This window comes from Parasteatoda tepidariorum, chromosome 2 (genome assembly GCF_043381705.1).
Source record: "Parasteatoda tepidariorum isolate YZ-2023 chromosome 2, CAS_Ptep_4.0, whole genome shotgun sequence".
Classification (NCBI taxonomy): Eukaryota; Metazoa; Arthropoda; class Arachnida; order Araneae; family Theridiidae; genus Parasteatoda; species Parasteatoda tepidariorum.
In genome coordinates, this window is record NC_092205.1 from 28,439,068 (window position 1) to 28,457,256 (window position 18,189).

The following is an 18,189-nucleotide window of genomic DNA, read 5'->3' on the forward strand; positions in this document are numbered from 1 at the left end:
TTTTTATGGTTTTGCCCAGTTGCAATAAAAATTCAATTCAGTCCCCCTTTTTTTTTAATTTTAAAAGTTGCCACTTAAAAAAATAACTGAAATTAGTAATTTTTAATCAATATTGCTTTTACTAATTTAACTTTTATAATCTACAGATTAAAGAGTAAAATATATATATTTTGCTAAAATCAAACTCCAATATTTTATAGTTTGTTTGATCCATATTTTAACATTTAGTAGTTCCATACTTTGATTGTACTGAATTATGCCAAACATTTGAAAATAAAGTGAGCATCTAATGAACAAAATGCTTATTTTTTAGAACTAAATGAGACTCTTCAACTATCCGATGAAAGATTTGGAAATTCAAATGAAGGACATAATCAAGTAAGTATTAGCTTGAAGAAACTAGGAAAGTTGTCAATATTCAGTGATAATTTATTATTATTGATAATTTATTTTTATCAGGCTTCATGATTACTTAATGAATTTTTAATCTTTCTTTTTTCTTTAAGAATTTTTCTTTTTCAGTGACTAAATATATTATTAAAATTATATTATCAGCGATATTATAATATATATATTATAATATCACTAAATATATTATCAGTGATATTGCTAAAATAACTTTTTTTCATGACTGTGATGCACTTACTGTAAATATTCGCATTAGCTCACTATACAGGGTTGCCACAGGCGACTAAAATGCAACTATTTTTGGCATGAGGCGATTATGGCAACTTTTTTTGCCTGAAAAGGCTAAAAAAGCAACTATTTTCAGGAAAAGGAGACTATTGGGAGACTTTTCTGTACTCCTAGAGATGTTTTTTTTTTCAAGCATAAGTTGGTGAAATATCTGCTGCCCCACTAGATAGTTCCTGAACACACTGAACTTTTTTTTCTTAAAAAATTTTAAAAATTTTGAATTGCAAATTTGAGTCTTCACTTTTTAATTCGTNCTTTCGTTTTCTTTTTGTTTCCGTTTTTAGTTCGGTTTTCTTTTTATTGTGCTATGTTATAGTGATCCTATTTAAAGCAGCTTTAGCGCTTGATATTATCCACTATTACCTTACTTCCGTTTTCTTTTTGTTTCCGTTTTTAGTTCGGTTTTGTTTTTATTGTGCTATATATATATATATATATATATATATATGTAAACATTTATATATATATAAACATTTATATGAAAATTATCATATTTGCCACCAACTTGACTGAATGAATGATGGTATATGACAATTAAGTCATTAACAAAATTTTAGTCATATTTTTGATGAATTTTTTGTTCTTATTAGGCAACTATTTTCCTAGTTTTTGGCTGCTATTTTCATGCTTTAGGCTACTAAAAGCAACTATTTTGCTCATTTTTTTCTGTGGCAATCCTGCTATACGTTTTGTCTTAAAACCTGAAAAATCAAGAGGACTGCGAAAGAATGTGAGGTTCCATCTTCTAGAGACTGGTTTAATTTTACTTAATGGAAACTTCGGACACTTATTATGAATACAGTATTATGAACAACATTTCTTTAGTGATGAGTACCCTATAGTGGATAACGAACATGAGAGCATCAAAAGGTGTCTCCAAAATTTAGGATGAGGATGAATGCCAGAAAATCTCAATTAGAAACAGTGATGCAAACAAAACAGCAATTACCACTTTTTCTAGTAGCCTAAAGCATGAAAGTACGATTGACTACAATTTAAACTCACACAATTTATATAATGCCAATGCTAACTCAATTGAACAAAAAAGTTAATTAGTATGATTACTTTTAATTAAAAATATATGCAAATTCTAATCTATGACGTAAAAAGAGACAGTATAATATTGCATTAATAACTTTACTCCCTGGTGACAGACCACACGTTCACCTATACAGGTGTAAACAAAAGCCCCAAATGTAAACAATATGTAAGAATTTTGGCTTGTAAAGTTCATTGATTAGTGCAATTTGTGGCGTCAATCAATGGACTTTACCAAGTTTTGATACATGAGTCATAGTGGCTCAATCGGATAGAGTGCTTGGTTCCCAATGAGCTGACCCGGTGTGTATTGCAGCGATTGCTAGTCGATACAAATTCCACCCCTGACTCGCACTGACCATATTGCTGAATTAAAATATCTTCAGTGGTAGATGGATAATGAGTTAAGAGTCCCTTTACCACCAGACTAACCGTGGAGGGTATTTGTGTTTTTTTCTCTATTTGATGCAATTGCGGGTTAATTCCTTCAAAAAGTCCTGCACAAAGGCAATTTTTCCCCAATACTTGATCCAGGAGTTCCCTTGTCTTCTGAATCGGATTCAAAACTACAAGGCTATGTAGTTTATATATTGGTAGTTGTAAACTCCAAATCGGGGCTGTACAACGATGGTTTTAAAACAAAATAAAAGTTTCATGCATACAGTGTAACCTTGATTATTTAACACTTGCGAGAGATGATATAATAATCAAGGTAATCAGTATAAATATAATTAATTTGTTTTTCATACTGTATAACATTGATTTTTATACACTTGCAGGACAAAGTATAATAATCAGGGTAATCTGTGTAATTTTTATTTAATTGGCTTTTCTTTTAAATTAAATAAGTGATTCTTATTTAATTTCAGGCAATACCATCTGACATTGTCCTGCCTACACAACCTTATCATCCTGCTGAATTTCCAAGTGATATCAACTTATCTTTGTACATTCCTGTATTCATATCAGTTGCTATTAATCCTGGGTGCTTTTGGTTTAAACTTCACATTGAAGAAGTTATCTGCAGATTTAGGGAATTAGAAGACGAAATGCAGTATTCTATTTTTGTTGCTCATTCAACCTCATTTTATTCATTTAATATAAAACAAAATCAACTGAAATAGATTCAGATAAATTTTTTATTCTTTTGTTTTGTTTCAGCTCTTTAGTCTGATTACTTTTTGTTTAGATTGTTAATTACCCTTTTCCATATTTTATACATCGTTAAAGTACTTTGAATGACTAACAATTAAAGGGAGGTGATTTGGAGTCTTAATCTTTGTTATTAAATCTGATTTATTGGCTCATTCAAGGGAAATAGGTAATATGTCAATTTCATTCTGTGCCACTTGTATTTGTGATTGCAAAACTTGAATATAGAGAAGACCATGACTAGAGCCTCTCTCCTCTTAGGCTTAAATGTTAGGGAATGTATTATGATTTTTTTTTCTTCTATCATATTTTTGCATTAAGATTATCTAAAATATTTTTTTTAATTTCCATGATGCCTTTATTAAGAACTATGTTTAATGCAGTTGTGATTTTCATATAATTTTCAAGTTTAAAAAGATTGAAAATCAAGACAGAAACTAAAGTGAAGTCCTATGACTATCTATACACTAATGGTGAAAGTCTGTCTAGTGTTGCCCTGGGTAATGAGTTCTGTTATGCTCCACCTATAGCCCATATTGATTGCCAATATCATATATATCACATAAACATGGTCTTAAAAATAAAACTAGTGATGTGCTTATCAAGGGAAATAAAACACCCTAAAGGTTAAAACAAGTGTTATATTTTTTGTTTTATATTTCTACTATGAAATTTTTTTGCTTTCAGATCTTTTTACCACAATGAGAAATCAGATATTTATCAGATGTCTATGAAAGACATCAAAATTGGTTCAACGTGTGTTGCGATGCATGAAAACCACTGGTATCGCACTACGATTACATCATCACCTAATGCTGATTCTGTCAATGTAAGAAAAAGTAGTTTAATTTCATAAGTGATCTAATTTACTCAATGTTTATATTTCACTGAAATTGTGTGTTAATAACACTATACAGTAAAAGTAATAAATTGAATCCTATTGATTTAATTCAATGAAGGATTAGCTAAACATATATGTTTTATTTTTAATAGATTCTGTACATGGTTGAAATGATTTAAATCATTTGATTCAAACCTTGATTTTATTAGCCATTTAAAACAGTTAATTTTTAAAAACAGTAATTTAAGTGAAAAAGCAAAGCACTGTATAACTTCTGAATTTATTCTTAAGATTGTGATTTTTAAAAAGATTTTTAAGTCTCATTTTATTTATAAAAAAAAACTTTATCTTTAGAAAAAACAAGGGAATGTTTGTAAATTATTATTTGATTTTTAAAGTAGAATAATAAATTAATTAAATGTGTATAAAAGTGGCATGAAACTTTTAAACTATAATTTTTTTGTGAAATAATTTGCTTTCAATTAACATGTTTCAATTATACACATTTAGTTTGAAATATATTTAATTACAAGTACTTTTAAAACTAATTAAATGTGTAGTTAATGTTCGTAAATAATGAAGATAAATAAATTCATGAGGATGTTGAGCTTAAACAAAAATTATTATGATTTCATAATTTATGGTAATTAAATAATATTTTTAGCCATTTCAGTTGGAAAATAAAATATTTGGGATGTAATATTTTGAAATATATTAAGTATTATTTCATTGAAAGTAAAATTTCATGTGAATTCTTTTTTTAGGTTTATGTTGTTGATTATGGAGGCTGGGAAAAAGTGCCCTGTTCCAGACTTCGTTATTTAAAGTAAACAATGTGTATATATATATATATACAGACTTAACAAGTTGACTTATAATAATTTTGACTGTTTCTTATTTTTTCTATATTTTCGAAAAAATGGCTAAATTTTTAAGAACTAGAATAATATGTTTTTTATATTAATTACTTAATTTTATACCATGTTTTCTTTTTTTGATGTTAGACATGTTGAGATAACATTCCATAAAAAAATATTCAAAGCTGAATATTTATTTTACTTTATTCTTTTTTTCACTAACAAATACATTTATTATAAAAATATTTTTTGTTATTCATATAAATAAAAGTAATAATTATAAATAAACCTCTCTGACTAATAATAATTCAAAGTAATTGTGTTTTTACAGCATATATATATTTAGTACTTATTGTAAAATATTTTTTCTTGAACTTATGGTGTTTAAAAGTTCTAAAAAAGGTATCAATACAAGTTCTGTGATGGAAATATGTAGCTTTTGTGATGCTATCATTTAGGAAACAGAAAAACTTTCCTTAATCTGTAATTTCTAATGCCTTTGTAGTTTATTTAATCATTTATGTTATTAAATAATAGTACACTTTTCCACAGAATTTGACTTGGTAGCAGAGGAAATGAGTTGGGTTATAAAGTGAACCAGATAAAGTTTCGTAATAATCTTTGGGGTTTCTCGTTGAGTAAAAAATCTTACATAATTTGTTAAATTGTTGCTAGAACTGTCATTACATATATATAATATAAATATATAGATAAAAGTTCTAACAATATTCTGTTCTATTGATTCTAAACATTCTAAGTGTTTGTGAAAGTAATTTATGCTTATAATTATAAACCTGAGTGTTATTTTACTACCTCTACAACAAATCTTAATTAGAAAGCTTAAAGAATTGCAGACGTGGTATATTTTTTAGAAATTTATTTAACTTTTAAATTATAAGCATCTTTTATTATCATTATTCTTTCACGTATAGTGCGCCAAAAAAGAGACCACCCAGAATAACTTTTGATTTAATCTATCCAGATCTTCATATTCCAGGACTCATTCTTTATGTCCAGAGTGGGTGACGTCAAATATGATATTTAATGAGTGCAGACGTTATTTTAAGTTACGAAATCAGATGTAATAACATACTTTTTCTGAATAAGCATACATTTGTTTTGACGGATATGAATTTCTGACCCCCAAACCCCAAAATATAGCGTGTAGCCGCAATCTAGAAAATGTGGTCCCAATAGTTTTTTGCATATTTTGCTATATCTAGAGAAAATTTTAAGCTAATTGAAAAAATTTTGCGCACAATTATAAAATCCGTTTATCCAAAAATAATTCCATGCAAAAAATAACTTTTTATAAATATTTATTCCTTTAAAATTTTTTAATTATTTAATAATGGCCAAAAAAGTTGTGAATTGAAAGGTATACAGTTTTTCTGCATCATTTTAAAGAATGTAGTTTTACATGTCAATACACAAAATTTGAGCAAAATTGGTTAAATAGTTCTTGCGTAATAGAATTACAAAAAAGTCAAATATTTAAAATTTATTTTTTAGGAACTATTCTGCTGGTTTCCTTGAAATTTTGTATTTTGCCAAGTAAAATTATATTCTTTAAAATGATTCAAAAATATGTATACCTTACAATTCAATATTTTTTGCATGGAATTATTTTTGAATTAACGAATTTTATAATTGTGTGTAAATGATTTTAAATTTGCTTGAAAAGTTCTCCAGATTTGACAAAATATGCAAAAAGTAAAATTAACTTAAAAGGGTTTTTTGGAGTACTCTCCGGATCAAACTATTGGGACCACATTTCCCAGATTGCGGCTTTTGGAGGTTAAAAATCAGAATCCGACAACAACAAAAAAAGATGTTTTTTTTTTTTTCAGAGAAAGAACTTTTTTGTGTCTGATTTCGTAACTTAAAATATCGTCTGCACTTATTAATTAGCATATTTGAGGTCACCCTCTCATGCCATTAAGATTGAGTCCTATAACATGAAGATTAACTTATTATTTCAAAAGTTATTCAAGATCATCCAGTTTTTTTATCCTCACTCTACATACATATATATTTTTTTTGTTTTAGAAATTCGTTCATCTCTTTGCCAGGGCAAGCTTTTAAAGCTCAACTTGCTTCAATAAAGCCCTTAAATAATGTAAGTCCACTATTTAAATAACATAAGGAACCTAATATATTAACTTCATGATTTGTTCTTTATTCATTACATGTGATGCTTAATTTATTTAATTACCATCAAAAGTCTTACAAAATTAAAATTTTTCTTCAGAAAAATTGATATCCTGGTTTATTTATGTAATAATGCTAAATTTAATAAGGATTAATAATTTTTTTCCCAAAATTATTAGATTAAACTTTTTTCAGAGAATATATAAATTGAAATCAGTTTAAATGTACATATTTGTTCTAAAAATTCTTTAATTGGGACACAATATAAAGGTTATTTAATTCATTTTAAAAGGAATTAAATAACATTCTAAATATTTTTTTTTTAAACTTTAGAAACTGTCACTTAAGTTGAAGTGAAAAATTGTTAACTTGAAGATAATTTTGTGTGGAAGTAGGACATCATATTTTTTGGATACTTTGTTTGAACATGAACATAATTTGGAGAAGTTTGTAATATTTACTGGTTCTAATCATTTGTACAGAAAAAAATTATGGGTTGCATATTTGTCTGATAAGAAAATGTTAAAATGTAATATTATTGCTTTAATTTAATTGTTTTTGGGAAATATTTCATTGGTATGTTCCTAATTCTAGAGTGGAAATATGCTGAAACTGATAGGTATTTATAATTTATTTTTAGATGAAAAATTCCAATCTAACAAAATAATGTTAGCTAATGTTAAAATTTGTTATATCGGTGTAAATAATTTTTATTATTGCTTAGCAATTGCTTTTCTCTTGAAATTCACTAAAATGGGATTTAACTGTATTGAAAAATAAAATATAAAAAATCGCGATATTATTGCATCTAGTCATCCCATAAACTGAAAGTGAATTTTTTGAGCTTGCCAAGAAGTCTGCTGTTCTTGATAACACTTTTATGCAACTTATTTTCTGTTTTCAAAGTAATTACTATTTATGTTCTAGTATTAATAAAGTAATTACTATTTATGTACTAGTATGTTCATTTTCTATTATTAAGTATTTGAAAAATGATAGACATATTTTAAAAATATAAAACATTTTACTTTGTTACTCCTTCTTTGCACAATTTTTTTTCTTCTGGCGTCAAAAATATTAGCCTTAATTCAAATCAATGCTAAAAGAAAAAATTCCCAGTTTCAAAAATACTGAAGTACAACCTAGCCATATCTGGCTATTCTTCCAAGAATTAGCTAACACTAATGTTTATCAAAACTATTTTATTAGACCTTGTCATTTTTATAGACATGTTTTCTAAAATAGAACTTTTGATCTACTCAAATTTATCTTTAGTCAATTACGTGTTTTCTCAGTTTTTGTTCTCATCCTTTTTTTTGTGTGTTTTTCCAGGCCAAAGTATGGAGTAAAAGAGCTACTAATAGATTTTTACAACTCTGTATTAAGTCTTGCATTATGGCTAAAGTTGAATTAGAGGTATACAAATTAGCTAAAATATTTTTTTTATATATGTAGCTTTTAACTCTATAATATTCACTTTAGAAACATATAATACACATCATTCAATACACTTCAAGAACATTTTCTTCTCTTAACACAGTTTTCCTAGTGATACATGATAAAAACAAGAAACTAACAAAATTTGATTTTTATGATCAAACCGCCGAATAATAAAGAACAAAATAATAAGGTTATATTTTTCCTCCGACCACAATTTTAGAATTTTGCATCAAGATGAAAACTTAAAATTTTTCAAGTTAATTTAACTTTTTTTTTTTTTTGTCATTTAGACTACTTAATTTAATCATGAATACATTGCCAGGACCTCAAATATAAAACAGGAATGACTTCATGATTTTTTTTTTTATTTTTAAAATTTGTAATATCATTCTAAATATAATAACTAAGGATAAACTAAGGAGATCTTTATAGCTCAGAATGGGACGTGAATTAGAACTCTAGACATTAACTATCATTGAAGAATATTAATTTACATGGGTGTATTTATTTCAAAATATAGAAAGTGGCTAATTTTGCATAATTGATTTTATATGCTAAAGATATATGCTTTTTAAAATTTAAAAATAAAATTAATTTTTTTTCTAAACTTTTCGTGACCTTTGTTTATTGTTAATAAATTTTCTTGCTTTTTTATGTGCAACCACTTTTTTCATGTTTAAACTGTGAAATTTTTGAAGTGATTTGTTCTTATCATGCCATTTCTCTTTTATTCCATCTAACCAAACGTTTTGATCATCAATTCACTTAAATCTGAATATAATTCCAATTAAATGTCTTGTACCAAATTAGTTCTTAGATTCAATCAAGTTTTGTAATTTGCAATAATATTAAGTTTATTATAGATTAATTTTAAATCTTAATTGCTAGTAAGATACCTGGTTGCTAGTGATTCGTCACGTGACTTTATTATTGAGCTGTGTTACATAGCAAGTAATTTCATAGTTTTAATTAGTGTTTTAAAGAAAAGCTTAACTCAGTGAAATTTTCCAGTTCCTGTACGAAATATCCATGGTTCGTAGCATTTTCAAAAAGTGCTTAAAAGTGCTTACTGTCGATTTTCGTTTTTAAAAGCTCTTACAGGTGCTGTTTTTATTGGGTGTTTTTAAAAAAGTACATAATTTTCTCAATTCTGTAATGAGATATTTTTTCTTTATCACGTTGATTTTCTCCAAGAATTATACAAAGAAAAGCGAAGTTTTTGCATTGTTTCACTCAACATTATCACAACTTACTCAACCACAATAAATTTTGGCGTATCGTCGTTCTGTAGCACATAAAATTTACAATCATTCTATGCATTTGATGAAATACTTGCAGAATCGCTTGTGCTATACTTAGCTGGAAAGGATTCTTTTGTTCTCATGTGCAACTCTGTTGCATTTTGCAAGAGATTCTCAATTTCAGGCTTCCTATTTTTCCTTTTTCGTTTTCTAAAATAGAACCAAAAAATCTTTAGAATTTTCACTAATTTGCATTAGAATTATGAATTTATAAGTTTTCTTAGTTTGCTTAATTCTTTACATTTCCTTATAAATTCAGCATGATCTATAATAGTAATCTTCTTAATGTTTTGTTGAATATGCTTTTTTAAATAATTTTTAATTCAAATCTAAAAAATAACTATAACTTTTTTTAAGTAATAGTTAAACTAATTATTATCTTTAATTATAATTTATTATTTTACATAATTAAAATAGTTATTAATTTAAAAAATAAAATGATCCACTCAATATTGAATATATTTAAAATTGTGCATAAATTGTTTTTATGGTGGCTAATGTAATCATGAAATGATTTTTTGGCAGAAACGTGTTATTTTATTATGATAAGGTAATGTGATGTCTTTGGTAACTACTTTACATTTTGTTAATATATATATATATATATGAAAAACTTTCAACAGTAGGATGAAAAAATTCTTATTAGTGTGCTTATCCTAATCATGATTTTTTTTTAAATAAAGGGATTAAAAAGATTGTTGAGTACTTAAAAGTTGCTTATATTTTGTTGAAAATTTAGCTAAGCACCCTGATATCTCTATTTACCACTAAATATGCAGGTTGAACTTGCATATTGTGGTTCAAGGTTTAAAAATATAAGTGGCAACATGAATAAAAAAAAATTTAATACTCGTCCAATTAAAATTGCATTTCTTCAGTATTATCTACTTTTAATTAATTACTTTTACTTTTCTGTCCATGCATAAAGTAAAGTCCATGCATGCTACTCAGTAATTACTTTTTGTCAAATGTGGGGATGCCATTAGCGAAGTTCGTCATGATGGCTATGGAGCCCCCTAGTGATCGAAACAAATGACGATCTAAGGTACAGCAGGCTTTATGTAATCATTAATAATGTACTTTTAAGTTGCACAACCTTCATTTTAATCCACAACTCCTGACTGCCATTTGAAAACATTATAAAGTTGTTGAAATAGTATTATACACTTCAGTCATATACTGTAACTACCCCATCTATGAAGAACTTTTTTCTACTCTTTATGCATGGACAACAGCAACATCCCGCTACTTTTAAAGAGTGTTTGAGACCACCTGATTTTTTTTCCAGACAACCTTCCTCTACTTTGTGTACAATTCCTTTTCATTCATTATTTATTAAATAAGTAATTTCATTCAAAAGACAGACAATTTTTATGCATCAAATTATTAATTTAAAAAAAAAAAAATTTATCTGATTAAATTTTGTAATTTATTCCCAAAATATGGTCTGTAATTTGTTGAAATATTTCCTGAAAAAAGAAAATCTCGTAAGATTGAAAGGCAATCCTGTTGCCAATAAATGTTAGTATATCTTGGATGCATCCCTCAAGCTGTTAAGACTACATCAAAATGTGTAAAAATCTGACTATTAAAAAGTTATTGAGAGTATTGCATCTTTTTTTGTTCTTATAATTTTAAGTGTGCATTTAAATTTATATTATAGGGTAATTTAAAATATTGTTTCAGTTTGATGACTCACTGTCAGTTTTACTCTGTGATACTTCTGGTGATGATGACATTGATATCAATGCAATACTGTTGGATGAAAACTTAGCTGAAAGTTATTCAGCTGATAACTCTAATCTAATTGATAAATCACCTGTAAGTATGTGTTTAATGTAAAAATATCATTTAATTATCAACCATTTTAAAATAATATTAATTATCAATTTAAATGAAGTTACCTACATGTATTATTATGATTGAAACATTTAAGGTTGAAGTTTTTGAAACATACAATGGAGAAAATAACTCAGCAGAGAACAGTGCCTCTGTTAATTATTGTGCTGATTCACAAAGGTATGGTTATTATTATTTTTTATTTTATGTTAATCTTTATCGAGAATTTTTGTGTTTTTATATTGAATATTGATAGATTATATACTAATGCATTGTTTTGTAAAGTACTCATAGTTTTGTCGTAGCAGATTTCTTTAATCTGATTTAGATTTAGTTTTGAACACTCATTTTGACTACTTGCTACACCAACTTTCCCAATAACAATGAACTTTTTTATGTGATCTAGTTGTGTATGTTTAAATTAATTTTTAAATAATGATTTGTTTCTTTTATATGTGAGTTATTTAAATTATAACAGATTTCATTGTTCTGTTTTTTCATGTTTGTAAAACAGATTGCAGTTAACTGTAAGTTTTTTTTTTTGCATACTCTAAATTGAAATAGACTTAATTATTTTATAGAAAAGAATAAACACATAAAAATAACTTTAATTGAGTTCTCACTGATGAAATATTAATCAACAAATGTGATATTATATATAGGGAGCAATTTATAAGGATAACTGTATCTTAAAGAAACTGATAAGATGACTTTAGGCATTCTGTGAATTATCCTAAAAGGTTTCAAAAACAATTTACATTTTATAAAATTAAATGAAAATATGGCTTTTAACTGCAGTCATAATCAGAAGCAGTCCTCTAGTGCAGTGCTCCCCAACCTTTTTCTCACCGCCGACCTGTCAACGTTTGATAATTTTACCTTGGCCCGGGGGGAGGGGGGGCGTTGATTGCTTATATTTTAAATTATTTAAATTTATTAATTTAAATTTAATTGTATTTAAACATGCCTTCAAAATAAAATACAGTTACACCAAAAAATAAATATAAAGTGATTTGACATTTTAACTTCTAGAACGTTACGATCGAGTAACGATCGAGAGAGATGACAAAGTCCTTCAATAGTTCCAATGTAAATTTCGCACTGCGTTTTCGGGTTTTATTTATGATATTTACAGTTATGATGATTGATTTTTTTTAATTAAAACTAATTGAAAGAGAAAGTAGTTGCAGTGGTTATTTTTTTTATACTTTTTGAAACATTAAAGAATTAATGCCACTACCAGCCCCCTTTTTTTAAATCAATAAAATTTTAATTGAACACATATGTTTTTTTATTTGGGGTATATACCTAGGAATTTAAATTAACTTTCAATGAAATTTGTGGCCCGGTATCATTTGACCCACGGACCGGTACCGGGCCAGCGGTTAGGGAACGCTGCTCTAGTGAATGACCATAAAGACATAACTCTGACTACTAGAAATGTATACTCAATGATTACTAGGAGCAATTCGAAATAATTTGTTGGCAGATTTTTTTTATAAGCAATCATGTTATTCATTGAGTTTCTCTATAAATACAATTATAATTTCAGCATTTAAAGATACATCAATTAATTGTTAGTCCTTTATTTTAGCATAAATTCATAAAATGTATGAAAACCAAACAAAAATATAAAAGGCGTCTCTCTTCAGCCTTGATTATGTAGAATGATTACAAAAAATATGATTCAGTTTATGAGTTTATTTCAGTGGCTATTGCAAAATAGTGGCTTTGGTAAAATATAATCCTTTTGAGAACAGTGGTACTTTACCGGAACTAACCCAAGCACGAGTTTGGTTCATTAGTGGTAATGTTATTGAACCAATTTCTAGGGTTAGTATGTTAGCATTTATGTTATTCTACTGATCAGAACTGTTTGGTTAACCTTAAAAACAACATAAAAGTATGATATACCAGACAGTGGCACTTAACCTTAAAACAAGAATATTATGTAATGTAACTCAATTCAGAGATAACTCTTTCTAATTCCTCATATGATGAAAAATGCGATCCCACAGCGATTTTGGCCACCATGACTATCAAAACTAAAAAAATAAATAGGAAAAAGCTACCCTGTGATTGGTTAAAATTTGCTTTGGCATAATAACGAAATGAATTTTATTTGACCAACTGATCACTGCAATAGATAAACCCTTAGTTTCTTAGCTGAACTGTTCGCTTTTAATCTTTCATTTCTGCCCAATTTATGGCTCAATTTGTTTAAGCTTTTTGTTACACAAGCAAGAAAAAAATTTTCATTCAGAACTTTGTAAACATATTTACAAAGCATGCAAATTTATCACTGCTCGTCCACTTCTTGATATTTCAGGTTTTAATTCTTTGTTGCCATTGCAAAAAAATAAATAAATAATAATTATTTTCTTTTTAACAAAATACATACATATGCATTAGTGTTTTATACAATATTGATAAATAATTCATGCTTATAAAGAAATATTCTTTCATATAGTTATCTTTAAGTAAGATAATTTGAATCATATGTAATTTTTTTTAAATAGTTCTATACCTTAAATGTGGTAAATTGGGAAAAAAATACAATTAACATTAGGGCTACAATATACAACTGCTTTCTTAACTTAGCTAATTATCCCAAATTTTCCAGAATATTGCTATTCTTCACATCAGGTGAGAAAATCTGCATGTCTATTATTTACCTCTTGTTTTTCTTTTTTTTTTCTTCCAAATGTCGAAATTGCCCTTTTTTTCTTCTTTTTTTTTCAAAAATTCACATTCAAGAATAAGGAACCAAATTTCCCCCATTTCTCCACATTGGAAAATTAATGTGTTGAAGGGAATGATGCCCCAACACTGAAACTGTGTCTTAATTGTCTAAATCTTTCTCTTTTTTTTTTTTTTTTTTTTTTTTTTTTTTTTTTTTTTTTTTTTTACCTTTCTCTCAGTTGGGTTTAACATTTGTTTCATTTTATGATTTCTTTCTCTATTTTATAATAAATAAATTTTTCACTCATAGTTACTTATCTGTTCATTAATGTATATTGCTACTTTTTAAATTTTCACTTTCTTTCTGCCGTTTTTACCTCTGCAATATTTTGATATTCAAAATTCTGAATCTCAGAAAATGTGTGTCCTGCAATGATGGACTTGCTGTTGAGACACAGTTCCCAGCAGATCACCGAAGTCAAGCATCACTGGCTGCTGTCAGTATGCATGTGGGTGACCACTCGGATCAATCTGAGTAGGGACTGAGGGTGTACGGTATTGGTCCTCCTTAAACTGTTCTACGGTGAAGTGCTCGACTTCATGTGCAGTTCGTCGTGCTATCAAAGCGGGGATGCCATCCCCTCTGCACAGGATAAAAATTGTAATGGCATGTCTTCAGATCTTCAGGGATGTTTCCCAGACCGTCGCCAATAGAACATTGTGCTGCTCTAGTGCAACGTAAATGAACTACAACAACTAAAAATGTGTTAATTCAGACAGTGTATCTATGCATTTACATTTATAAAAAGAATTTGGTAATCAATTGCATGTCAGATAGTAAAAGGTCACTTTCTATAAACCTTTTTACATATGTTGTAGGGAATTATATGATATTGAAAAAATGGGTAAATAAATACTCTCCTTAAGTAATTATTCTCTTTATGAAATTTCTCTCCTTATATAATTACTCTTCTTATATATTTAGTTTTTATAGTTGGAAAAAATTATGAACATAGAAAACTTCTGCTTAAGTAGAAGCATATTGAATTTTTATTATAGCTTTTAAATAACTGGTGTTTCCTGTTTTAGATTTAGAATGAATGGTGAAAGTCAGGATAAGAAGAATAGCTCATCTCTTGTAGAAAGGTGAATACGCCTCTCTTTTTTCTTCTAAGAGAATCGTAATTTTTAAATTATTGGTTTTGCTTTAATTTTCTTTCTTTTTTTTATTATTTTAATTTATTAAAGTGTGTCAACGATAACTCTTACTTAGACAATAAGTATTTAGAATTAACTTCTTACTCTAATATGAAAAGAGTCTCTGATTTTAGCAAAAATTAAGTATATTAGTAATAAGTTATAATTATAGTGTTAATAATATAATAAATTATCCAATTAATTATAATATAAATTATTTGTACTCATGACTGTAATCAAAGTGAGGAAAGGATTTTTGCCATCACATAAGCAACTCTGAACCAACCAAATAAAAGTGATAAAACCTTTGCTATAAATAGTTTTCAATGTTTTTTCTAATTTTATTGATGGATTTCTGCTATTTGCAATTTATGAATCTTCAGTTTGTGAAAATAAACAAGCTAGTGGAAACCTGAATTGTTTATTTTGTAAAATAATGTTTCATGTACTTTGTGAAAAACTTCTTAAATGTTCTCTGCTCATAAAAAATCATATTTCAACCTACAGTCTTTCACCCATTGAAAACCAGCTTTTCTCACATGTTAAATACATAAGAAATTCAAACGCAATTAAAATTCTCATTGTTTTGTTTAAATATATTAAACTTAATTTGTTTAATATATTAAACTGAAAACTATTTACTCTTGAAATAATTAAAGAATTCACGGGAAAAATAAATATTTTGTTATGTACTCATTTGGAATCTTTTTTTTTTTTTTTTACTGTACATGAATTACATACTAAGATAATAAACTTGTTCTAAATTTTTGAAACAAACCACCCAACTTAAGATTTTTTTTAATATAAAGAATAAGATGTATGGATAAAGAAAAATTTTAGAAATAAAATATCACTACTTGTAAGTATTTTATGTTCAAAATATCATTTTAAGTACCTTTTAAAATTTATTAGTTCTTTAGATATATAATTCAAAAATCCGAAATATTTGTTAGGATAGAAAAGCAGATTGTATCAAATCGTTTTATAAATCAAAATTTGTAATGAAGTATGTTATACCATAATAGCTATTACAAATATTGATTCATTTATTTTATTATTGTTACAAGACAAGCATAATAAAATTTTTCATGTAAATAAACTTAGCTGCATTTTCTTACTTTTTTTTTCTTAGGGCTTATCTGGGTGATGATTATTGGACTTATATAATTATAATTTCTGACGTGGCTTTCATGGCCTTTTTATACTTTTTTTTCCTAGGGCTTATCTGGGTGATGATTATTGGACTCATATAATTATAATTTCTGACGTGGCTTTTATGGCCTTTTTATGCTTTTTTTTCTTAGGGCTTATCTGGGTGATGATTATTGGACTCATGTAATTATAATTTCTGACATGGCATTTTTTATACTTTTTTTTTCTTAGGGCTTATCTGGGAGATGATTATTGGACTCATATAATTATGATTTCTGACATGGCTTATATGACTGCTACTGATCTTTGTAATTTATTTTGGCATGATAAATCTGCTGAAGTTTTAAAATCAAGAGTAAGTAAGTCCAAGTTTGTCACAATTTCGTTTGAAATGTTTACCTTTTATTACTACATTTACTATGCATGAATTGTATTTTGTGAAACTACTTGGTTCATAAATATTTGCATTTTTTAATGTGTTGTAAAACTTGGACAACTTGTAAGTTAAGACAACTGTAGGTTGTACAAAAGTTGGAGAACTTGTAAAACTGAATCGAAAATTGAGTTTGGGAAAATTTGACTTATTAACAGAAACTTTTGTTATCATTATTTTTTAACAAGAGTAGACAAAATGGCATTAAATATAATAAACAGTAGACATTTTCAAGAATTATTAAAAATGATATACATGTTGTCCAAAAAGTAACAGATATCTTGTGAAATATGAATTGCAAAAAATCTAGAACTGCATGCATGTAATATTTTTTACAAACACATTCCATTCACACAACGCCTGTTCCATCCCCTGAGAGTGAATCGATTTTCAAGGTTGGGGGGTATTCTTTGGTGTCATTATATAGGTTTAAAAATCTGTCAAGCAATGTAATTTTTATGTTTTGGATCTGACATGTATTTCTCAAGATATTTTCATTTTCAGCAATAGATATCCCATTTTCAGTTTGTGATTACAGCACCACCTGTGACGCAAAGTTTAAAAACCTATATGTCAAATGGGGATAATTTTTTTCTGCTGTACATAGTAATTTTAGCATAAAAAATGGTGGTTTTTATATGAAATTTAAAAGTTGTTCATGTACTACTTCTGATCTAATGCATACTTCTTATGTTATTTGATAGTTTCCATACTTTTCAGACACCCTGTTAAAAAGAACCCTGCTAACTTTACTGTCACTTAAGAAAGAGGAATTTATTTTTATTGGGGAGATTAAAGGTCTTATAATTAACAAATATGTTTGATATCTTAAGATACTAATTATTCATAGTATTTAATACTGTTAACAGAGATTTCTTAATAAAGAGAATAATAAACATTGAAAATTCTAAATGATTGCTGTAGCAAGAGTAGAAAATTTTAATTTCAACACTTTTTTTTCTATTCAATCCCAGATTTTGTTTTTAATCAGTGTGTGCACAGATTATGATTATTTAAAGAATTACACTTTTGGTAATTGTCTTTGTTTGTAATATTAATAAGCAGTTAAATATGCATTTAACATTTCTACTATTAATTTGTATTTTTATAACTTTTTATTTCATCAATTTGTATACTTTACTTGTTAGTTTTATTTTTTAAAATTTCATTAACTTAGTTGAAAATTAAGATGTGCAAATGAATTAAGAGATAACAGCACAATCAACTCTTTTTCTGTTTATTTATTTTTAGCAGTAATCTTTTCACTTTTTTTTTCAAACTGATAAAAATTATCCTTTGTACATATTTAATTGTAACAAATTTATTGATTTTTTTGATTCTTTGTCATGATTGTTAAAAAAGTATACATATTTATTATGTAATTATTTATTGCATTTTATATCCCGTGTA

The 18,189-nt window shown here is 27.0% G+C and overlaps 1 protein-coding gene across 15 annotated transcripts in view; it reads left to right on the forward strand.

Annotated features, from left to right (window-relative positions):
* Positions 1-18,189, forward strand: part of LOC107443290 (tudor domain-containing protein 5) — a 37,829-nt gene that overhangs the window by 12,712 nt on the left and 6,928 nt on the right. For 11 of the 15 annotated variants that reach the window (XM_043043878.2, XM_043043873.2, XM_043043874.2 and 8 more), the window contains 10 exons: positions 314-378; positions 2,604-2,788; positions 3,574-3,715; positions 4,492-4,553; positions 6,634-6,703; positions 8,068-8,151; positions 11,163-11,297; positions 11,413-11,495; positions 15,087-15,143; positions 16,578-16,701. In XM_043043878.2, the coding sequence (XP_042899812.1) occupies positions 314-378; positions 2,604-2,788; positions 3,574-3,715; positions 4,492-4,553; positions 6,634-6,703; positions 8,068-8,151; positions 11,163-11,297; positions 11,413-11,495; positions 15,087-15,143; positions 16,578-16,701 (1,007 nt within the window). Of the gene's footprint in view, positions 1-313; positions 379-2,603; positions 2,789-3,573; positions 3,716-4,491; positions 4,554-6,633; positions 6,704-8,067; positions 8,152-11,162; positions 11,298-11,412; positions 11,496-15,086; positions 15,144-16,326; positions 16,463-16,577; positions 16,702-18,189 lie in introns of those variants that run through there. The other 4 variants (XM_043043879.2, XM_071177390.1, XM_071177391.1 and 1 more) reach the window with 2 other exon arrangements.